The 25,224-nt window shown below is 41.6% G+C and overlaps 1 protein-coding gene across 1 annotated transcript in view; it reads left to right on the top strand.

The window, feature by feature from the left end:
* STAB2 (stabilin 2) overlaps nt 1-25,224 on the top strand; it is a 290,752-nt gene that overhangs the window by 24,151 nt on the left and 241,377 nt on the right. The window contains exons 2-5 of the mRNA XM_077265634.1: nt 2,184-2,317; nt 7,509-7,624; nt 17,101-17,186; nt 20,258-20,327. Of these exons, the coding sequence (XP_077121749.1) occupies nt 2,184-2,317; nt 7,509-7,624; nt 17,101-17,186; nt 20,258-20,327 (406 nt within the window). The remainder of the gene's footprint in view (nt 1-2,183; nt 2,318-7,508; nt 7,625-17,100; nt 17,187-20,257; nt 20,328-25,224) is intronic.

Consider the following 25,224-nt stretch of genomic DNA (forward strand, 5'->3'; position numbering starts at 1 on the left):
CCACTGACTCCTCCCACCAACTATTTAACTTCTGCTCCAGCAAGTAAATAACCGTAATAGTGATGCATCAGTGCTAACCATCTTAGTAGCCATTTTGAAACTGTGCAGAAGGGTGCAGAGGTTCTTCATCTGTGCCCACTCCGCAAGCATGATTTGCACCATGTCCGCACTGCATTGGCCCAGGCTATGCAAAAGGATATACTGCACTAGGGCTCATCACTGCTGCCACAGTTGCTGCAGCATGTGCAGACTGGAATTTTTGGGTTAGGTTTGGGGTTAGAGCTAGGGTTAGGGTTGAGGCTAGGGTTAGGGTTGGGGTTAGAGCTAGGGTTAGGGTTGGGCTAGGGTTAGGATTGGTGCTAGGGTTAGAGCTAGGGTTAGGCTTAGGCTAGGGTTAGGGTTAGCATTGGGGTTAGAGCTAGGGTTAGGGTTGGGCTACAGTTAGAATTGGTGCTAGAGTTAGGGTTGGTGCTAGGGTTAGGGTTGAGCTAGGGTTAGGATTGTGCTAGGGTTAGGGTTGGGCTAGATTTAGAGCTAAGGTAAGGCTAGGGTTAGGGTTGTGGATAGGGTTAGGATTGGTGCTAGGGTTAGAGCTAGGGTTAGGGTTAGGCTAGGGTTATGATTGTGGCTAGGGTTTAGATTGGTGCTAGGGTTAGAGCTAGGGTTAAGATTGGGCTAGGGTTAGCATTGGTGTTAGAGCTAGGGTTAGGGTTGGGCTACAGTTAGAATTGGTGATAGATTTAGGGTTGGTGCTAGGGTTAGAGCTAGGGTTAGGGTTGAGCTAGGGTTAGGATTGGTGCTAGGGTTAGGGTTGGGCCAGGGTTAGGGTTGTGGCTAGGGTTAGGATTGGTGCTAGGGTTAGAACTAGGGTTAGGGTTAATCTATGGCTAGATTTGGGGCTAGGGTTAGGATTGGGGTTAAAGCTAGGGTTAGGGTTGGGGCTAGGGTTAGGGTTGGAGCTAGGGATGGGGTTACGGTTTTGTTGGTGTTAGGGTTATGGTGTTGGAGAAGGGTGGTGGTGAGGTTAGGGTTGTGGTTAGGGTTATGATTAGGGTTGGGATTAGGGTTAGGGGTGTGTTGGGGTTGTGGTTGGGTTTAGGGCTGTGTTAGGGTTGGAGTTAGAAGTGGGGCATTTCCACTGTTTAGGTACATCAGGGGGTCTCCAAACACGACATGGTGCCCGCCATTGATTACAGCCAATTTTGCGTTAAAAAATAACCAGTGCTTCCTCCCTTCTGAGCCCTGCCATGCTCTCAAACAGTGGCTTTCCTCCACATTTAGGGTATCGGCGTACTCAGGAGAAATTGAACAAGAAATTTTGTGGTCCATTTTCTCCACATACCCTTGTGAAAATAAAAAATTTTGGTTCCAAAGTAAATATTTAGTGAAAAAAGTAAAATGTTCATTTTTTTCTTCCACATTGCTTTAGTTCTCGTGAAGCACCTGAAGGGTTAATACATTTCTTGAATCTGGTTTTGTGCACCTTGAGGGGTGCAGTTTTTAGAATGGTGTGACTTTTGGGTATTTTCTGTCATATTGAACCCCAAACTCACTTCAAATGTGAGTTGGTCCCTAAGAAAAATGGTTTTGTAAATTTTGTTGGAAAAATGAGAAATCTCTGATCAACTTTTAACCCTTATAATTTCCTAACAAAAAAATACTTTTTCAAAATTGTGCTGATATAAAGTAGACATGTGGGAAATGTTATTTATTAACTATTTTGTGAGATATGACTCTCTGATTTAAGGGTACTAAAATTAAAAGTTTGAAAATTGCTAAATTTTCAAAACTTTTGCCCAATTTCCATTTTTTTTTTATAAATAAATGCAAGTCATATTGAAGAAATTTTACCACTAGCAGTACAATATGTCATGAAAAAACAATCTCAGAATCAGTGGGATCCGTTGAGGCGTCGCAGAGTTATAACCTCATAAAGTGAAGAGTGGTCAGAATTGTAAAAATTGGCTTGGTCATTAAGTACAAATTGGCTCTGTCACTAAGGGGTTAAGCTATAATTTACTTGGTTCAGCAGGGAGCGGTGAAAGGTTAGCAGGAAGGTTTGGGTCTTATGATTTATTATACATATATTTGCTGAGCATAAAAAGAATTAAAGAAAAATGTTATAAAATTGATGATTTCTTTTCTTTGCTCATAGCTAAAATGTATTTACTGTTCTAACACAGATAAAGAACCGGTGTGATGAAAAACAGATAATTACTACCAAAACAGAATGCAAGGCATGTTCCTTTAATGTTGGAGTGAATTGCACCAGTGGTTTTAGGAAACTCAGTATGGGGATTGGATTAAGAGACTGCCGGTAATTTTCCTTTACTATATATTGATATTATTCATGTAATTTGATAGTGCTATCTGAATAGCAGTTGTTTTTCCTTCTGTACATTGTTTTTCTCTTCTTTTTTTTACACCTTCTTTTTACGCCTCTTACTTTTACACCTCTTTAGGTGTCAACTAAAACAATTGTCTTTTGTGAAAACTGACTATCTCCTATCCAATAAATATATAACAACCAGTCATAGGGTTTTCTTACAAAAACATAGGCCACCTGGACAGACTGAAGAAATGGATGAACTTTTTTTTTTATATATCAGATGTCTTTGTTCGCAAAAAACTATGACAGTGATTATGGGAGATGTTAAGTATCCAGATATTTGTTGGGAATCTCTCTCAGGTAAAAGTAATGGGTCCAGATTCTGATCTTCTCTTGCTGACAACTTTAACTTTCAAAACATAGAAGAGAGAACAAGAGAATCTGGCATCCTAGACCTAATTGTTACTAACAGGGTGGAAATGGATGAGGAAGTAAAAGTGGCTGGGAATGTAGTAGGCAGCAATCGTGCTATCCTTGAATTTTGGATTACATGTGGAGGAAGATCTGCAAGGACTCAGACTTTCAGGTTGAACTTCAGAATGTCAAATTTTAATTAACTCAGAAAGAGGGTAATAATGGTGCAATGGCTGTATGTTCTGAAGGACAAAAATGTCCCAAAAAGATTTGAGATTTTGCTAAATGAAATTCTCACTGCAGAATCAGTAACAATCTCGAAAGAAGGGAAGAATATGAACCATTTAAAGAAACCAGGATTGATGAACATGAAGCTTAAATACTTGCTAAAAAGGAAAAAAATGTATATCAAATGGAAAGATAGGGTCATATCTAATGAAGAATATAATGCTGCATGCATAGAAAGCAGGGCAAGCATTAGAAGAGCTAAAGCCAGTATTGAAGTGAAGCTTGCAAAGGAGACCAAAAGCAATAAAAGAGGATTTGGGGGGTATGTCAAAAGCAATACAAAGTCAAAGATGCTAAAGGATTTTTACAGGATGAAAAGGGTGAAGTGGTCAAAAATAATGTTGAAAAGGACAACTTTTAAATTCCTATTTTGCATCTGTGTTCTCTAGAAAGGAATAAAACAATCCACACTATCTATGAACAAAAAGATGGTGAGGGAACACTTAGCTAATTTAGTTGAATTTAAATCTCCTGGTCCAAATGAATTACTTCCCAAGGTACTGAAAGAGACAGCAGAGGAAATTGCAGAACCAATATCCAGAATCTTTGAAAAATCCCTGAGTACAGGATAAGTTCCAGAAGATTGGAGAAGGGCAAATGTTGTCCCTATCTTCAAAAAAGGAAAGAAGATGGAGCCAGGAAATTACTGTCCAGTGAGTATTACTTCTATATCAGGAAATATCTTTGAACAACGTATTAAACAGCATCTGTGTAAGTACTGGGATAAGAATAGAGTAATTAGCTAGAGCCCACATTGGTTTGTAGCAAACAAATCATGCCAGACTAATCTAATTTCCTTCTGTGATGTAATCACTGACTGGATGGATCAGGGAAAAGCGATAGATGTAGTTTATCTTGACTTTATCAAATGCTTTGCTGAGGTATCTCATACTATCCTTATTGAAAAATGACCAAGTATGGGATTGACAATGTTACGGTTAAGCAGATTCATAACTGGTTGAGTGAACACACTCAAAGAGTGGTAATAAATGGTTGCACTTCCAATTGACCCTTGCCCCAGTGTTGTTCAACATTTTTAATAAATGATGTAGGTAAGGGAACTGAAAGTAAACTAATAAAATTTGCAGAGGATGCAAAGCTAGGAGTCGTAGCTAATACTGAAGAGTGATCGTGCTTGGATAAGATGTTACCCAATCGTTCTCAGATACTACTTGAGTGTCTTCAGAATGCTCAAATAATATGTTTGAGTCCCCGTGGCATCATGTCTCATGGCTGTTAGACAGCAGCAACATATGCAGGGATTGCCTAACAAACAGGCAAACCCTGCATGTGTTGCGAAGGTCTAACAGCCGTGAGACATGTAGCCGTGGGGACTTGAACATATTATTAGAGCACGCTGAAGACACTCTGATAGCATCCGAGCATACTCGGATAACATTTTATCCAAGCACGTTTGTTCATCATTAATAGCTAACAGTAGAGAGGACAGAGAAAGGATTCAAAAGGATCTAGATAAGCTTGAACAGTGGGCAGCGACTAATAGAATGGTATTTAAGAGGGAGAAATGCAAGATTCTACATCTGGGCAAGAAAAACAAAACTTACATCTACATAATGGGAGCAATAGAACTAATCAATAGTACGTATAAAAAAAATTGGGTGTACTGATAGATCACAGACTGCACATGAGTCAACAGTGTGATACAGCAGCAAAAAAGTTCTGGGATGTATTAAGAGAAGCACAGAGTCTAGATCACTTGAAGTAGTTATCCCCCTCTACTCCTCCTTAGTCAGACCTCATCTGGAATACTGTGTGCAGTTTTGGGCATCACATTTTCAAAAAGACATTGAAAAATTGGAGCAAGTTCAGAGAAGAGCTACCAGGATGGTGAGCACACTGCCAGCTATGTCTTACGAGGAACGGTTAAAGGATCTGGGAATGTTTACATTGCAAAAAGAAGGCTAAGGAAACTTAGTAGCTGTCTACAACTATCTGAAGGGATGTCACAGTATTATTCTCATTTGCACATGGAAACATAAGCAATGGAATAAAACTGAAAGTGAGAAGATACAGATAAACTTCTTGACAATGAGGATGATCATTGAGTGGAACAGGCTGCTATGAGAGGTGGAGAGTTTTCCTTCAATTGAAGTCTTCAAACAGAGGCTAGACAGACATCTGAAGTGGCTTAGTGAATCCTGCATTGAGCAGGGGGTTGGACACTATGACCCTGGAGGTCCCTTCCAACTCTAACATTCTATGATTCCATGATTCCATGAACATATACCCTATTAAAGGAATCTGTCACCAAGTTTTTGCTACCTCACCTGAGAGAAGCATAATGTAGGAAAAGAGAATCTGAATCCAACAAAGCATCACTTAGTTTACTGGGTGCAGCAGTTGTGACAAAATCATAGTTTTTAGATTTAGAATGGAGCAGAGCTGAGAAAGCCAACTTCGCACACACAAGGCTCTTTGTATACAATGTCCATAAACAGTGAAATGCTTATCACAGGGGAGGGTTAAAAAAATTGTCATGTGCATATGTATTCACCCCTTTTGATATGAAGCCCCTAAAAATTTCTGGTTCAAGCAATAACCTTCAAAAGTCACGTGCTTAATGAAAGGAAGTGCACTTGTGTGCAATCTACATGTCCCATGGTTTGTCAGTATATACACACCTTTTCTGGCCAGATATGCTGCAACATCATGAAGACCAAGGAGATCTCCAAACAAGTCAGGGACAAAGTTAAGTTGCTGATAAGTCAGGGTTGGTTTATTAAAAAATATCCCATTCTCTGATAATCCTCCAGAGCACCATCAAATCCATTATCATCAAATGGAAAACATTTCCACAATAAACCTGCCATGAGATGGCCGCCCACCAAAATAATCAGCCCGGGCAAGGAGGGCATTAATCTAAGAGGCAATAGAGAGACTAAAGGTAAGCCTGAAGGAGCTGCAAAGTTCCAAAGCAGAGACTGGAGTATCTGTCCAGACGACCACAATATGACGTACACTCCATAGTAGTGGCCTTTATGGAAGAGTGGGCTGAAAAAAAGCCTTTACTGACACACAAAAATTGTAAGGTTTGTTTTGAGTTTGCCAAAAAAATATGTTGGAAACTCCGCAAATGAATGGAGGAAGGCAATCTGGTCAGATGAGACCAAAGTTGAACTTTTTGGCCACCAAGGTAAACTCTATGTCTGGCGCCAAACTAAAACAGTTCATTACTCCAAAGGCACCATCACAGCAGTGAAACATGGTGGTGGAAGCATCATGCTAAGGAGATGTTTTTTGGCAGCAGGGACTGGGTAAATGGTCCGAGTCAAGGGGAGAATAATGGTGCAAAATACAGGGATATTCTTGAGCAAAACCTGTTTGTCAGTGATTTGAGACCGGGATAGAGGTTCAACTTTAAACAGGACAGTGACCCAAAGCTAAAGCAACACCCAAGTTGTTTAAGGGGGAACAAGTGAATGTTTGAGTGCCCTAGTCAAAGCCCAGACCTTAATTCCATTGAGAATCAGTAGTCAGATTTAAAGATTACTGTTCACCTAAGGAAACCATTCAACTTGAAGGAGCTGGAGCAGTTTTGTCTTGAAGAATGGGCAAAAATCCCAGTGGCAAGATGTGGAAAGCTCACAGAGACTTATCCAAAGCAACTTGCAGCTATGATTTCCGCAAAAGGAGGCTCTACAAAGTACTGACTTTAGGGGGGTGAATAGTTATGCACACTGAAGTTTTCAGTTATTTTGTCCTATTTGTTGGTTGTTTCACAATAAACAGAAAACCAAATGTTCAAAGTTTTAGGCATGTTCTCTACGTGAACTGATGCAGACCCTCTAAAAAAAAGTAAAATTCCAGGTTGTGAGGTTGCAAAATGGTAAAAACGCCAAGGTGGTGAAAACTTTTGCCATCCACTGTAAAGTGCAAAGACCAAGGAGGCATCTACACCCCCATATGTACTGAATACTAGAAACTTAAGTTTAAGCAAAGTCAAAAATATAGGCTAGCACACCTATTAGTATACTGTAAGTGTAATAAGCAGGTGCACCACTCACACTGTGGGAATTAATAGACAAATATAACTTATAATAAGAGTAATGCATAGAAATTCTCCAGTAATTAAAGACTTCATGGAGAGCTAGTCATACTGTAGCAGACCGGAATCATCAATGTACTACATGAACAGGCATGTGTTCAAATTAATGACCACCATTCAATACTACTTTGCTATTGCTATTTAAATTGTGAGCCCCACTGGGGACAGCAATGATAATGTGTACAATGTGTGTAAAGTTCTGCGGAATATGTTAGCGCTATATAAAAATAAAGATTATCAAGATTATTATTACTTTGCTAGTATTTGATGTATGCATTGAAAAAACAAGCAAAACTTGAAATTGTACTCTAACAATATAGGATAGCTCTACACAAAATCTTGTTATACTCTATGTATAATATGCAAAGATCAGTCTGACCCTGAATGACAGTTGGATTTTTTTTCTTCAAGGTATTACTTGGAATTAACGACATACTCTCTTTCACTTCCTGGGTGCAGACACATATGTGCCACAGATAAACTTCTGCCCAAGTGTTGCCCTGGGTTCTGGGGACCTGACTGTACAGGTAAGAGTTTGAAGTTTTAAAATCTATAACAAATTCTCTGCTACCGAACATTTGTCTTAGGGTACCGTCACACATTGAAATTTTCATCGCTGCGACGGCACGATCCGTGACGTCGCAGCGATCGTATGAATATCGCTCCAGCGTCGTAGACTGCGGTCACACGTTGCAATCACGGCGCTGGAGCGATGCCGAAGTCCCCGGGTAACCAGGGTAAACATCGGGTAACTAAGCGCAGGGCCGCGCTTAGTAACCCGATGTTTACCCTGGTTACCAGTGTAAACGTAAAAAAACAAACAGTACATACTCACCCGTCGGTGTCCTTCAGGTCCCTTGCCGTCTGCTTCCTGCTCTGAGTGCAGCCGTACATTGAGAGCAGAGCGCAGCACCGCTGCGCTCTGCTCTCACTTTCCGGCCGGCACTCAGAGCAGGAAGCAGACGGCAAGGGACCTGAAGGACACCGACGGGTGAGTATGTACTGTTTGTTTTTTTACGTTTACACTGGTAACCAGGGTAAACATCGGGTTACTAAGCGCGGCCCTGCGCTTAGTTACCCGATGTTTACCCTGGTTACAAGCGAAGACATCGCTGGATCGCTGTCACACACAACGATCCAGCGATGTCAGCGGGTGATCAAGCGACGAAAGAAAGTTCCAAACGATCTGCTACGACGTACGATTCTCAGCAGGGTGTCTGATCGCAGTAGCGTGTCAGACACTGCGATATCGTAACGATATCGCTAGAACGTCACGAATCGTAACGTCGTAGCGATGGAAATTTCAATGTGTGACGGTACCCTTAGGTATAAATATATTGTAAGTGCTTGGTGGATTCCATTTCCACTTATTCATTGTGTACATTGTAAAACTTTTAATTAGAATCTTGAAAGTTTTTTGTAAAGCAATAAACACTTAAGAGATGATTGTGTGACCAACAGCATGACCATCTCACTGCCACCGTCCCAAATAGAGTGGGACATTCCTGATTTGAAGATGTCCTGCTGTCCCGGAAAGGTCAAGGCCCAACTTTCACCCTATGTTTGCGATGTCTCCTCACCTTGCCATGCAAGCTTTACCGTGTGTGTTATTGAGGAGTTCATTGCTCAGCAGTTCCTCCTCTTCTCTGACATCTGTCTTCTGAGTTCTGCACATATTTGCATTCTTTTATTTAAGTAGCAAAAATGTAATTAAGTAACAAGAAATAAATCCATTGATCCAAATGGTCCCGGATGCAGTGGGAAAGTCTCCCATTTGGGTTTATGCCCCACTGTCCTGGGGGTTTGCTGAACGTCCCTCACTGCCCCCTCTGACATCTACTCCTGCCAGGGTAGAAAGAAATGGTAGATGGGTGTGTCTAGGGTTGCAGTTAAGAGCATGGCTAAAATTTTGAAAGCTGCGAGATACACTAGCGTCTTCCAAAAGCTTAATATGTCTAATTCACCCAATTAAGGACTGTTTTGCTCATTTGTTGGTTAATTGTCAACCTGTTTACACTGGCCAATTAGCAGTAAATGAGTGATCCCAGGACCTTTAGGTTATAGGAAGTTTACAGCACAAAGCAGTTTTACTTAAAACATGACATACGTGATTACAAACATGAAAAAACACAATGAAGGAAAATGTAAGCTAATTAGTGCAGAAATGCTGCAAAAAAAATCTGTAACATCAAAAACTCCCCAAATGCTCAACATGGGATCTTACCCTAAGGACTCGTTTGCACGACCCTATTCTCGATCTGACTACGGTCAGTAAAAAAAAAAAAAAATACTCAGGCCAATGTTATTCAATGGAGCTGTAAAGATGAGCAATTTTTTTTCGCTGACAGAATCTGAGTGTGAAAAAAATCACATCATACATTAGTTTCTTCCATAAATCTTATAAGACTAATATAAGTGACGACGCCTGCGCTCTGCAGTACTTTGCTCTGCCCTCAACAGGGCAGACAATGTATGCCTGCGCTGGAGCCGCAGCGTGAAGACAAGAAGAGGACGTCATCGTAAGAAGATGGGAGGCCCCGGACCGGACCGCGACACCCATTGGATCGGACCGCCCGCCCAGGTGAGTATAATCTAACCTCTTTTTCTCAGCTTTCAGGATACATCAGGGGCTTATCTACAGCATTCCAGAATGTTGTAGATAAGCGCCTGATGCCGGTGGGCTTAGCTCACTTTCGATTTTGTGGGTAACAGGTTCCCTTTAAAGGGGAATTTTACAACCAACTGTCCTGCAATAAGTGCATGGGAACATGGGAGTGAAGAAAAACAAGAGCAATAACTAGCCAATTTTGCCCTGGTGACACACAACATCTTTTAGACGCTGATGGATCTGCTGAATTTTTCAAACAAAAGACACATCAGAGAAAAAAAATCACACAGCGCTCGGACCATGCTAGTGCTGTCAGATTTTTACACACTGATCCCATTTGAAAAGCCGGCAATTCATATGCAGGTACAGTAAAATCACACTGACAGGTTTGAATAGAATAGATAGAATAGATATATACACATAGAATACATATATATATAGATGTCAATGACACACAAATGTATACTGTATATATTACATAGATAGATAGAAGAAAAGCCGCTGTAGTGTAAAATCACAGCTGGAGCCAACAGGATAGAAGAGATGGATTACATATAGTAAGTACATATAGAATAGGTAGATATATACATGTCAGTGACAAATAGAATTAGTACAGTGTATCTGCAAATTACTGGACATGTATTTAATTAATAAAAGATTATTTTCCAGAAAAAAATGTCGAGGGCTCCCTCGCAATTTTCGCAACCAGCAGAGGGAAAGCCAATGACTGGGGGAAGATGTTTATAGCCTGGGTAGGGGGTAATACCCATGGAGCTTCCCATACTATTAATATCAGCTATAACTCACTATTAAAATGGGGGACCCCCCAAAAAATGATGTGAGGTCCCCCCTTAATTAATAACATCAAAGGCTAAGCAGACAGCTGTGGGCTGATATTTATAGCCTAGGAAGGGGCCATGGATACTGCCCATCTGGCTAAAAACATCAACTCTCAGCCACCCCAGAAAAGGCGCATCTCTAAGATGCGCTAATTTTTGCACTTAGCCTCGCTCTTCCCACTTGCCCTGTAGTGATGGCAAGTGGGGTAATAGTCGGGGGGGTTGATGTCACTGTCAGGTGACATCAAGCCCTGAGGTTAGTAATGGAGAGGCGTCAATAAGATGCCCTCATTACTGCTCCCATAGTCACAGCCGGGCTGAACTGCAGTGACCTCGGGGAGATCCCTGCTAGCACCGTGAGAAAGTCGCATGGTGCAGAGGTGGGTTCACCATGAGAATTTCACTGCAATGATTTTTAACTGCGGTGAACTTACCTCTGCACGGTGCAACTTTCTCATGGTGCTAGCAGGGATCTCCCCGAGGTCACCACAGTTCTGCCCGGCTGGGAACCCAGCCTCAGTGACATCACCGTGAGTCACTGAGGCTGTGCTCAAAGCCGTGCTGAATTGCGGTGACCTCTGGACCGTGGGAAAATGGCAGTGATGAGGTCACCGCAGTTCAGCACGGCTAGAAGCGCAGCCTCAGTAACATCACTGAAGCTGCGCTCCCAGCAGCTCATTTACCAGAGGTTTTCAGCTGGGACCGCCGCATCTTAGCACCGTCCTGGTTGAAAACTAATTATCCCCCAGACATGGATTACAGCGTGGGACACAACAACGGACAGGTATGGTATATTGTTGCTTTTTTATTTTACTTTTATTACAGGAGATCGAGGGCTTCGGTGGAATTAGGTGAGGTCGTAAGTATGGTTTAATTAAGAATATTAATGAAGTCTGAGTCTTTCTTTCAATTAAAGGACTTTTTCTGGGTGTCTGTGTTTTCTTACAATGTGACTATGGGGTTAGTAATGGGGGCATCTTATTGACGCCTCTCCATTACTAATCTCGGGACTTGATGTCACCTGAAGGTGACATTAACCCCTTCAACTATTACCCCACTTGTCACCGCTACAGGGCAAGTGAGAAGAGCGAGGATAAGTGCCAGAATTGGCACATCTTAGAGATGCGCCTTTTCTGGGGTGGCTGAGAGCTGATGTTTTTAGCCAGGGGGGCCAGTATCCATGGCCCCTTCCTAGGCTATTAATATCAGCCCGCAGCTGTCTGCATAGCTTTTGCTTGTTATTAATTATGGTGGACCCCATGTCATTTTTTTGGGGGGAGTCCCCCATTTTAATAGCCAGTAAAGGCTAAATATACAGCTGTGAGCTGATAGTAATAGCCTGGGATGCTCCATGGGTATTTTCCCCTTCCCAGGCTATAGACATCTGCCCCCAGTCATCGGCTTTCCCTCTGCTGACTACGAAAATTGCACCGGGGACGCCATTTTTTTCCGAAAAATAATTTTATTAATTAAATACATGTCCAGTAATTTGCACACACACTGTACTAATTGTATTTGTCCCTGACGTCTATATATCTACCTATTATATTTGTATTTACTGTATGTAATCCATCTCCTCTACTCTGTCGGCTCCTGCTGTGATTTTACAGAATATGTCAGATGATTTCCCGGCCTTTCTTCTATCCATCTGTCTATGCAATATAAATACATATATATGTGTGTGTCACTGACATATATATAATATGTGTATATATATATATATATATATATATATATATATATATATATATATATATATATACTGTATATATATACAGGTCCTTCTCAAAAAATTAGCATATAGTGTTAAATTTCATTATTTACCATAATGTAATGATTACAATTAAACTTTCATATATTATAGATTCATTATCCACCAACTGAAATTTGTCAGGTCTTTTATTGTTTTAATACTGATGATTTTGGCATACAACTCCTGATAACCCAAAAAACCTGTCTCAATAAATTAGCATATTTCACCCGGCCAATGAAATAAAAGTGTTTTTTAATAACAAACAAAAAAACCATCAAATAATAATGTTCAGTTATGCACTCAATACTTGGTCGGGAATCCTTTGGCAGAAATGACTGCTTCAATGCGGCGTGGCATGGAGGCAATCAGCCTGTGACACTGCTGAGATGTTATGGAGGCCCAGGATGCTTCAATAGCGGCCTTAAGCTCATCCAGAGTGTTGGGTCTTGCGTCTCTCAACTTTCTCTTCACAATATCCCACAGATTCTCTATGGGGTTCAGGTCCGGAGAGTTGGCAGGCCAATTGAGCACAGTAATACCATGGTCAGTAAACCATTTACCAGTGGTTTTGGCACTGTGAGCAGGTGCCAGGTCGTGCTGGAAAATGAAATCTTCATCTCCATAAAGCATTTCAGCCGATGGAAGCATGAAGTGCTCCAAAATCTCCTGATAGCTAGCTGCATTGACCCTGCCCTTGATGAAACACAGTGGACCAACACCAGCAGCTGACATGGCACCCCACACCATCACTGACTGTGGGTACTTGACACTGGACTTCAGGCATTTTGGCATTTCCTTCTCCCCAGTCTTCCTCCAGACTCTGGCACCTTGATTTCCGAATGACATGCAAAATTTGCTTTCATCAGAAAAAAGTACTTGGGACCACTTAGCAACAGTCCAGTGCTGCTTCTCTGTAGCCCAGGTCAGGCGCTTCTGCCGCTGTTTATGGTTCAAAAGTGGCTTTACCTGAGGAATGCGGCACCTGTAGCCCATTTCCTGCACACGCCTGTGCACGGTGGCTCTGGATGTTTCCACACCAGACTCAGTCCACTGCTTCCTCAGGTTCCCCAAGGTCTGGAATCGGTCCTTCTCCACAATCTTCCTCAGGGTCCGGTCACCTCTTCTCGTTGTACAGCGTTTTCTGCCACATTGTTTCCTTCCAACAGACTTACCATTGAGGTGCCTTGATACAGCACTCTGGGAACAGCCTATTTGTTGAGAAATTTCTTTCTGGGTCTTACCCTCTTGCTTGAGGGTGTCAATGATGGCCTTCTTGACATCTGTCAGGTCGCTAGTCTTACCCATGATGGGGGTTTTGAGTAATGAACCAGGCAGGGAGTTTTTAAAAGCCTCAGGTATCTTTTGCATGTGTTTAGAGTTAATTAGTTGATTCAGAAGATTAGGGTAATAGGTCGTTTAGAGAACCTTTTCTTGATATGCTAATTTATTGAGACAGGTTTTTTGGGTTATCAGGAGTTGTATGCCAAAATCATCAGTATTAAAACAATAAAAGACCTGACAAATTTCAGTTGGTGGATAATGAATCTATAATATATGAAAGTTTAATTGTAATCATTACATTATGGTAAATAATGAAATTTAACACTATATGCTAATTTTTTGAGACGGACCTGTATATACACATCAAGCACATGATTTGCCGGCTTTTCTTTTATCTATCTATCTAATATATATATATATATATATATGTGTGTGTGTGTGTGTGTGTGTTTTAATGAATATTTCCTTTGAAAACGATGTGTAAATGACAGAAAATTGCTGTATGTAAAAGCACATGTTAAAGTCACATTGCCATCGGATAGTAATCACACTGCATTCGGATGTAAATCAGATGCTAGGTGGGAAAAATCGGATTGTACTTGCATAAAAAACGCATGACAATCGCATGACACTTGCATTACACTCGTCCGACTCTCCTGCATCAAAATCGAACCGATTTAAAAATCGCTAGTATGTCTCCAGCGTAATGAGCGGCTTCCAATTGAAAGCCACCTGAAGAATGGTCATGTGACATCTTTTAGCTACGTCACAACTTTCAAAACTTGAAGCGCTTTAAAAAACAGCTCAAAAAGACTGAAAATATGCACAAGTCATTTTGACATTGCAGCGCATACTGCATGTTAATTATTTTGAAAAAAATTTTCAGCCTTTTTTTAAAAAGGACTTCAGACGTAACTTGCCTGAAAAAGACGTTTTGCGCACATACCCTTATAGCTGCATTCATACTTTGGAGCCATGTTGGTTTTTTTTTACTTTGTTTTGTTGTGATTTACTAAAATTGTGGCAAAAAAATAGTGATTTCAAGAAAAAAATGCACCACAATGTGTGAGCACATCCTAATTTGAGAATACATGTAATTATCTAATAAAGAATTTTTTTTATTACACACTCTGCAGCAACCAGCAGAGAAATTGGCACAAAAAATATTTGGGATTTTAGAGTTAGTTAAAAATCATATTTCTTTTTTGATAACTCTATTTAACCGCACTAGACTATGTACTTTTCATTTGCATAATTGACATAAAGTACATCAAAAGTTAATATTCACTTGACGGGTCATCCGAGCTGCATCTTCTAAGGTCTGGGTTCATGCACCCTTTCCTTTTCCTAAACTTCCTGCACTTAAAATTGAAAGCCTGTTTGTTAGAATAGCATTTGCACTTGGTTTCTGTTGTCATCTCTTTGAGGAAAAATAGCATGTCTGCTTATCTTAAAAGTCAGCTCCTTCCTGAGGCAGACAGTGGCTGCCTGCATAGCTCTAAGGTGATGACAAAGTAGTTTTATCTGAGTTTTCTAAATAAATCATTCCAATTAGTTTCCCGTTGAAACAAACACACATGAAAGTAGGTCAAAAACTTCTGTTATCTTAGCAGAATTGTGGTAGAGCTTGTGACCGTTGACAGATACACACTCTATGTAGTCTCTAAAGATGGCTAAACACATTAGATAGCAGTCAGCTATTAGATAGCAGTCAGCAGACATTTATTTATCCCAACTCCCCCATTGACAGGAAAACTTGGGCTGAATTCTCTGGCTTATCTTTGCGCTGAGCAAAAGGATCAAATGTTAGCATTACAACCTCCTGTTCCTTTTGTCCTCTGTCATAATCTGTCAGGGAAGAGTCAGTTGGCCCCCATACACTTTAGATGGTGTGTCAATCTCGCCTAAATCATCTAAATGTTACTTAATGTGTATGGGATACTTCACTGTTGCAAATTAGTCAAAGTATGCAAAGGATGTAGAACTTTATGGAATAGGTTATAGCCAGCCATACATACTAGGTACTCTTAGACTGGCTTCACACATCTTGATATTTCAAGTACCGGAAAAACAAGTACAGAAGATATCCCTGTCCATGTGTCTAATACTTGTGGTATCCGTATGTCATATCAGCAACACACGCACTGGTGCCAGGGAAGCAGCGGTACAGTTACTGCAGTTCAGCTCAGTGAATTCACCGCAGATCACCGCCAGTTTTTTAAATTTATTTATTTATTGCAAGCGGCGGCTGATGAATACCCCCTGCTCTCACTGTTATTAGCGGTAGCAGGTGTATGCTGATGAGAATAATAGTCCAATCAACCGCCGCCTGCTCTCACTGTTATCACTTGAATATAACTCTCCTCATTCTCCTCTGATCATGCTGATCATCGGCAGAGCAGGGGAGAATGATGCCAGCTGTCTTCAGCACTCAATGTCGGGGAACAGCGCTAACTGTACCACTGCTTCCCTGGTGCCGGTGCTTGTCACACTGATGACACACTGGTGTCATCCATGTGTCATAAGTGTGCACATGTGTGGGACCTTTTGCAGCCCATGCTGTTGTTCAAAAATGGCCATGTCAATGCATTTTGCCCACAGACACACGGTCCGTGGAAACACACTGACAATACCGTGTGTAAGTGTCTCCAGTACGTGTGAAAACTGTCACCGCACGTACCGGACACACTGATTTCTGAAAGAGGTCTTAGGCTGTATCTCTGGCATTTTTGTTGCCTATTGCAAGGAAAACTATAACAGGAGTGAAATGAACTTAAAGGCCCCAAATCATCAAGATGGGTGATTTTCTTGTGGGTCTTGATGAAGGGGCGTGTTTGAGTCAGATGCTCCTGATTCACTAAGACGCATGTACCCGTCAATGAATTAGGAACGTTTGACAAGTGATGTGCCGCTCTGTGCGCCGCACCCCAAAACTTACTACACTTAGTGACTGGAGAAAGATTTCTGGCTTATGGAATGCCACAGCTCATCATGTAGTGTCGCACCCCATTTCCATCCCAGATCTACCGATTTGGTAGGGAATGGGAGAAACTGGTGTAAAAATTCCAAAAGATGCAAATTTGTTTGAGCAACTGCTAGTTACGAAAACATTTTGCAATTCTTCAAAGTAATTTACACTAGTATTTCTGTAAAATTGCTTTGATGAATTGGGGCCATAGTGTTCTTCTGATCTTCTCATGTAACAATGCTCTGCTCCCTAGCCCCCCGACTTCATGATATATTAGTGGACGTTCACTTCTGCCTCAGTGACAGTTCAGGAAAACAGCACTCACACCGCTGACCTAAACTGTGCCAGCTTCTGATTCATCTATTTGAGGCTGCCTTCCCTCTGCAATATCAAAGGTTGTGGCTTGAGAAAGGTGGCCATGATTAGGAGCAACTATGAGTTGAAATATCAAAAAGCTCCAAACACCCAAATGTGCATACATTGAGATAGCTGTACTTTAATGGATTTATATTATTCAATCTTAAATAAGCTGATGTATCGCAATTTATTCACAGAATGTCCAGGAGGAGCATCTTCCCCATGTAATAATCGAGGAACATGTTCTGATGGTCTGGAGGGTAATGGTATCTGCTCCTGTCAGGTATGCCAGCATTTTTATTCTGTTCACTTCACATCCTCTTCAAGATTTTTTCGGATCATTCACATTAGTCTAGAATTAACTTTTCCAAACAGTTTGACTCCCCCATTTTTGAAACCTTCATATTCAACCTTTTTGCCCACCTTCTCACAATCAGAACCTAAAATTTACAATAACCCTCCAATGACTTAAATAGTAACTGTCGTTTACATTTTTATTTCATAAATCAATAGTACACGTAAAAAAAGTAACTTTGAAATAAATCTTATCAGAAAAAAAATAACATTTTTCTGTGCTAAAATTGATCAGTCACTATCAAAATGTCAATTCTGAGGTAAAACTGTATTCCGTGAAGACAGACTTTCCCATTATTGAGATAGGATATGGCAGTTACTGCTGATGAGATTCTATGTAGGAGGGAGGAGCTAGAGGATCCTCCTATCTACATAGAATCTCATCAGCAGCAGCCACCATCTCCTATCGCAGTAATGGGAAAGTCTGTCTTCACTGAATACAGATTTTACCTCAGAATTGACATTTTTGATAATGACTAATCAATTGTGGCAGAGAAAAAAGCATTTTTTTTCTGATCAGATATAATATAAAGTTGCTTATTTTCATGGGTACTATTGATTTGCGAAATTAACCCCTCACATATTGTCCGCATCACCTTTTCCCTGGCAATTTATAGCCCTCATAGACAGTGTCCTCTCTCTTTGTTTAGCAGTTTGTCACATATGTATTAATGTTTAGGCAACGTGCACACATTGAGTATTTGGTCAGTATCTTCCTTCCTAGTTGTAAGCCAAAATCAGGAATGGAAGAATCAGAGGAAAAGTGTAATAGAAACATAGCACCACTTCTGTATTTATCACCCACTGCTGATTTTGGCTTACAAATACTGATGTAAAATACTGACCAAATACTGAACGTATGACCGTGGCCTAAGTGTACTTGTTTTTTACTTTTATGCTACGAACTTTTTTCACATGTACAGTGTGCAGGAATTAATCCTGCAATTTCACCACTATCAGCGCATGCCACCAACCTGTAGCCCTAGCCCACAATCACATTTGCTATCTAAAAATGTAATTGATCCTTTATATTTGAGGTGTCTGAAATCAGCTGCTATAACAATCCTAAATGTAAATGCGAGTTTTCCCAGTTTTCCCCATGGTGTCAATGAAGGAAAACTGAAACATTATATAATTCCTATTGAAATCAATTGATGACGGTCAACTCAGTCTTCAGATGTTTCGAGCCACAAGTATGGCAACAGTAGTCATTTGCAATGAAAGAAGAGTTCTCCATTGGAAATCCCCTTTTATCATTCTTTTTCCATGTTTGTATCAAACCATAATGTTTCATAATTCAGTTGACGCACTAAGTAACTCCATATGTGTATTGCTGACCAGCTTATTGAAAGCGTTTGTCCACATTATCTTTATTTTACAGAAGATACAGGGGGCATGATGTTGTGGCAATTACTATTATATACGGTAGGTATGACAGGTTCTTCTCCTGCCCTTGTTGGTGTAGTCTCCTCACAGACTGCAAAGCTCTCCTGTTCTTCAAAATGGCTGCTGGCGGAAGAGCATGTGAGCAAACCTGTCCATCAGCCTCCTCCAATTGAAAAACACTATATATGGGGAAGCTGTTTTCCAACTATAGAAGGCTGATGGACATGTCTGGCCACACACTCCTCCACCAGCAGCCATTTTATGGACAGAACTGTGCAGTCTGTGATGAAAGCTGTAATAGCAAGAGCAGGAGGAGAACCAACCTGTAGCACTTAAATATAAGTAAATGTCACGAAATCATGTCCACAACACATTTGTTAAAATAAAATGGACAACCCCTTTAAACCTGCGCCAGGTGCAGTAGGCCTGAAAGGCATAGCTCACACATTTTTGTTTCGGCCTCCTTTCCATGGCAGCAGGGGATCCCGCCCCTCCCGGTACCTTCCTAATTTTAGGTGCTGCTTGAAACCTCTCCACTCAGTTTTACCACCGTCCTTTTGGAGAGCAGATGTGACCTCTGTGGTCTCTCAGGCTCATTGCGCCTGAGGGTTGTCACTTTTGAAGGTTCATACTTTCTAGGGTATTTTTCATCATAATTGTTTATTTTTCTTGTTTTATGAATGAATTATTCAAAGTTCGTGGATATTTTGTACAAATAAGTAGCGTTTTCTTAGAAATGGCCTCTAAGGCACATTTCGCCCGAACACAAAGTAATAATGTCTGATATTATATGATCATATGATCTGCCAACCTTGAATTTCTCTCTACCAATGTGTTAATTCTGCTGCGCTTTTAACTCCTGAATCTGAGTGAACTTGACTCCAGTAGCATCTAAGTACCTTACAATTAAGTTTTTTACTTCATTTTAGTGTTTAGTGATAGTTATGTTCTGAAAACTGGAGGCTATTTGGCGGTGGTTGTGAAATTTGGGTACTCTTTGCTTTATTTGGTTTATGGTTATTAAATTAACTTTTTTAGAACTTGATTTTGTGTACTCTCCTTTAATACATCACTATGAAGGTCACTGATTACGTTTAGAGCCCTAAAATTGTGATAACTAGATATTATAGGCAAAAACACAAAAAGAGAAAAAAACTGCACCTGAAAAAACTCCAGTTGGGTGCAACGCTTCATAGGTACAAACCAGTCCTTATAACATAAAAAATAAGGAAGCAACAACACCATTCCTTTAGTGCAAAAAGACTGTTTTAATGGCCCATTAGTGTGACATATTGGCTCTGTGTGTGAGCCTTTTTCAAGCAAGTAATATTTTTTTAACGTGATTTTGCATACTCTCCTTTAATACATCACTATGAAGGTCATTGATTACTTTTAGAGCCCTAAAATTGAGATAACTACTGTAGATATTATAGATGATTTTCTAACATGTGCCCGTCAGGCGCAATTCGCCCAAACTCTTGTGCGCCAGAGATGTATGAAACCTGCTCCAACTTATACATTGCTTATAAATGTGGTCTCCAAGTTCCAATTGTGGGGACTGTATGGGGACTGTCCATGACAAACTTCCGCTGACTATTTCTAGTTTATGTTTAGGATGGATTTGGTGGAGTGGCCTGTGAGAAATGTGCTGATAACAACATGTATGGTGCTGACTGTCGATCTGGTAGGTTCAAAATCTATTCATTTCTGTGAAACTAAGCACAAAAAGTTAAAGATGTATACTTATATCATTACAACCATGGTAGCAAAATAGTAAAATATTTTCACAAATAATATTATGCAGTGTAAACCATAAAAATATTGTATTTTATCAGTATTAGGACTCCCTCACACTAGCATTTAGTAGCATTTAAAAAATCGCTCTGCCATTGATCCAGACACGAATGCCATGCGGGTGCCATGTGAGTGTCATGGAAGTACAATGCTATTTTTCTACAATAATTTACAGAACCAGTTCCAGTGTTCTATGCTACACAATGGTAATGTATCGGTAAATATGGGACGGCATACAGCTGGTCCATGTGCCGTCCGTTTTTTTTTCTCACATCCATTGACGTTTATTGGCGAATCTCATCCGATATACGCAGTCAATTGCAGCATGCTGCAATTATTTTCCTCAGTCTGATTACAGCTGGGGAAAAAAATCGTAGATGAGCACGGACTCATTGAATAACATTGGTGTGAGTGCAATGCGATTTTTTTCTATCATTGCACTCGCCAAGTTTATAAATAGGAACAAGGCCTAGGGGCTTATACTCATCAATGTAAATAACATTGTTCTGATGTTGTTCCTGAAAAGTAAGATGAGTGTCATGCAAGTGTAATGTGAGCACAATGCGATTTTTCTTACCTAGCATCTGTAAGAGATCCATATGACATGCGCATGCAATCCAGTCAATGCATTTTTAACATCAGCTTTTAAATGCAGTAATTCTCTGTAATTCTAAGCAGCCAGCTGTGAGCTGATACTAATTAACAAGGGGGACCCCCCAAAAAAAATTACATTGGGTCCCCCTATAATTAATAGCCAGCATTTCAAGCTAGTTTAATAACTGATAAAACAATCGTATATACAGAGATAGATAGATAGATAGATAGATAGATAGATAGATAGATAGATAGATAGATAGGTAGATAGATAGATATATAATAGATAGATATATAGATAGATAAAAAAACAAAGTAGCACTCCATGAAGGGCAAGATATATAAAAACACTGAAAATATTAGATCTAAGCTGTATTGTTACTCAATAAGATGTACTTACAAAAAATGAAGGTTCGCATGATTTGGCCAATTCATGTGTGCCCATCAACCATGTCAAGGTGACACTTCTCTGATGGGTCCTATCCTACTGGACATACCACTTTCATATCCTACTGAGCATGCCACTCTTGGGCTAAAATGTCTACAATTAAATGAATAAAAATGTCTCTCTCAAGCTATACATGTAGAGTAGCTGCGGAGACACCATCACGTGTTTCTCAACGCAAGCAGTGAATAGCCAGGCCTTTCCCCGGGAAGGAACAACCACGGGAAGGGCAGCATCCAATAAAGGAAAACATCCAATACAGGAAAACCACCTATGCCAAGCATGGTATCCATCCACAGACAGCTGTTTCGGGGTTTTTGCCCCTCATCAGTGTGGAGTAGGAATCTGGCTGTTAGGAGCAATGCCTAGTAAAAAGGCTGTAAAGGTACAGATGATTGGCCTCGGGGAGACCAAAACATCCAACACCGCGGAGACACCATCACGTGTTTCTCAACGCAGTGATCGATGCATATTTCCCATAAGGGATGGGGGCAGTGTTCTGGATCACTGCATTGAGAAACACGTGATGGTGTCTCCACGGTGTTGGATGTTTTGGTCTCCCCGAGGCCAATCATCTGTGCCTTTACAGTCTCTCAGGCTATAAGCCTACAACTTAAAGGGGCAAGAAGAACTGATTAAAATCACCTATAGGTTAATGGGAGGAGTGCAGAGTCAGACAAGGGGCAGTCAAAACCTCCAATAGTAAACTTAGTGTGAACATGAACAGGTGCAAGCTGCAATGACTGCATGATACTTAAAAAGAAAACACTGCAGCACTCTGTGGGGGCCAAGATATATGAAAATACACATGGGCACACATGAATTAGCCAATTCGTATTTTTTAATAATGGAGAGGTGGCAATAAGACACCCCCATTACAAACCCCATAGTCACATTGTCTGAAAACACAGACACCCAGAAAAAAGTCCTTTAATTGAAAGAAAGACACAGACTCCTTTAATAATCTTAATTAAACCATACTTACGACCTCACCTTTTCCTCCGATGCCTTCATCATCTGCAAAAGAGATAAAAAAACAACAATATTCCTCACTAGTGTTGAGCGATACCTTCCGATATCGGAAAGTATCGGTATCGGAAAGTATCGGCCGATACCGTCAAAGTATCGGATCTAATCCGATACCGATACCCGATCCCAATGCAAGTCAATGGGATGAAAATATCGGAATTAAAATAAACCCTTTCTTTCCTTGTAGGTTCATTCTACATGAAGGAAAACAACAAAGAATAATGTAGGATGTATTGGGGGAGGTGGCGGAGACATTAAAGGCACAGAGGTTTAGCCCAATCAAATAGAATAGCAGGATTTTTTTTTTTTTTTTATGACGTTCGGCGTTAGAAAGATTTTGACTATGTTAATTTTTTTTTTTTTTTTGTCAGATATTGATGTTTCACTACTTCCACGCCCTTCACCTTCTTTTTTACTTCATCTTCTACCTATTATTTTTTTTGTTACATTGTTCATATTGTTTTTATTTTACTATTATCTGCTTCATATTCAACTTCTTCATCATATTCTTATTTGTGACAGGCATTCCCGTAGTTGTTATCTATAAAAGTTTGAAGATTACACCTTCCGTTCTGCCTGTCACAAAAGAGTTACATTTGTCCGCGTTCAGTTTGGCCTGCAGCATCAGGCTTTATCCAGGGGCACCACGAGGAGGAACGGACTCACCCCCATACACTGCTTAGTCTTCTTCTGCTTATAATTTAGATAATATCTTTTGCTCTGATATTTAGTCTTATGCTTAATGTTCTTCTGCTCTTTGTTCTGCAGCCTCTTGTTCTTCTGCTTCTTGGTCTTCCAGGTCGTCGTCGTCTCCAGGGTCGTCGTCTCCGGGATCGTCGTCATCGGGGTGGTCTTCAGGGTCATCGTCTCCAGGGTCGTCGTCATCTCAGTGGTTGTCGTCTCTGGTGTCGTCGTCATCTTAGGGGTGGTCTTCCGGGTCATCGTCTTTAGTCTCTTGAACTTGGAAATGTAGCAGAAGGTACAAGAAGGCTAAGAAAATGCCGAGAAACAGCTGATGGAACTGGAACTCGGATGGCTACCCGAATGTCCAAGAGCCAATGGAACTACCGAGGACCAGCTGACGTTACTGGAACCCGGTTACTAAGCAGGAGGTACCCGTGCCTGAAAGCACTACCAAGGACCACCTGACGTTGGTGGAACTCGGATACCCAGAGGGAGGCACCTAAGCCAAAGGCTCTGCCCGAAACCAGCTGACGGTACTGGAACCAGGATGGGGAGCAGAAGGTACAAGAGCAAAAGACACTGCCGAGAACCAGCTGACGGTACTGGAACCCGGATGGGTAGCCGAATGTCCAAGAGCCAATGGAACTACCGAGGACCAGCTGACGTTACTGGAACCCGGTTACTAAGCAGGAGGTACCCGTGCCTGAAAGCACTACCAAGGACCACCTGACGTTGGTGGAACTCGGATACCCAGAGGGAGGCACCTAAGCCAAAGGCTCTGCCCGGAACCAGCTGACGGTACTGGAACCAGGATGGGGAGCAGAAGGTACAAGAGCAAAAGACACTGCCGAGAACCAGCCGACGGTACTGGAACCCGGATGGGTAGCCGAAGGTCCAAGAGCCAATGGAACTACCGAGGACCACCTGACGTTGGTGGAACTCGGATACCCAGAAGGAGGCACCTAAGCCAAAGGCTCTGCCCGGAACCAGCTGATGGTGCTGGAACCAGGATGGGGACCTATTCAAGCTTGTCTTCCTAGAGCCCCAACTAGCAGTGTTGGAGCAAAGGGTCAGCAGGGGGAGCTGAGTGTAGGCCGAAGCCTGCACTGGCATCAGCTTTGGGTCTGTTGTGTCTGCGTGGCGTTTGCAGGACACGATGCCGGCTACACAGCAGGGGAACAGCTGGCGGTGCTGAACCCCACTGACAGAGTGGCGTGTGTTTTGCTCTGTGCAGCCAGCACTTCCGGACAGCAACTAGCGGTGTTGGAGCCCGGGCTCTGCAGGTGGAGCAGCGTGTAGGCCGAAGCCTAATTGAACCGATTTTAAAGGTAACCTTTAACCCCCCCTCAGGGGTTACAAACTACAAGAGCCACAGCTTGGGCAGCAGTAATGCTGCACAAGTCAAAGGTTGCTCTTTTAATTTTGCTCCTTGCACACGCAGAAAGAAACACGTATAACATTTAGGCCCTTAAGCAGTCAAACTGTTTTGGAGGCGTGAGTTCCCTTTGTAATGAGACGCAGCACAGCTGTCAAAAATCCCACCTTGGTGCTGGGCGCGGCCTCCTGAGCGTCGTTATTTGCTGCACAGGAGTCTGCGCTGTCGTGTTATCCCTTGACCTTGCGCTGTTAGCGCTGCCCATCTTCTGACATCATTTAATGTTGGCCGGTGCGGTTCGCGATGACCATGAATCCCAGCCCCGCAGTGTCTTTACATTGTTAAAACACTGCGGGGCTGGGATTCATGGCCTGGCGCAGTACATATGTTCGCCTCTCACACTCGGGTCCTTACACTTGCTTCAGACTGTGCGGCGTCAGCTGATCCCTTGTCGCATGCCACGGCCATGAAGCCGCACAGTCTGAAGAAGGCCGAAGGAGATGAGGGACAGACGAACATATGCACTGCTCATGCCCATCAATCACACCCTCGCAGTCAAAATAAATAAGACACCGAGGGGCGTTGTGTGGGCCAGGGCGGCCGCAGAGGCGCAGCCAGCCAAACAATGATGCCAGAAGACGGGCAGCGCTACCAAGGGGG

The sequence above is a fragment of the Ranitomeya variabilis genome, chromosome 5, assembly GCF_051348905.1.
Source record: "Ranitomeya variabilis isolate aRanVar5 chromosome 5, aRanVar5.hap1, whole genome shotgun sequence".
NCBI lineage: Eukaryota > Metazoa > Chordata > Amphibia > Anura > Dendrobatidae > Ranitomeya > Ranitomeya variabilis.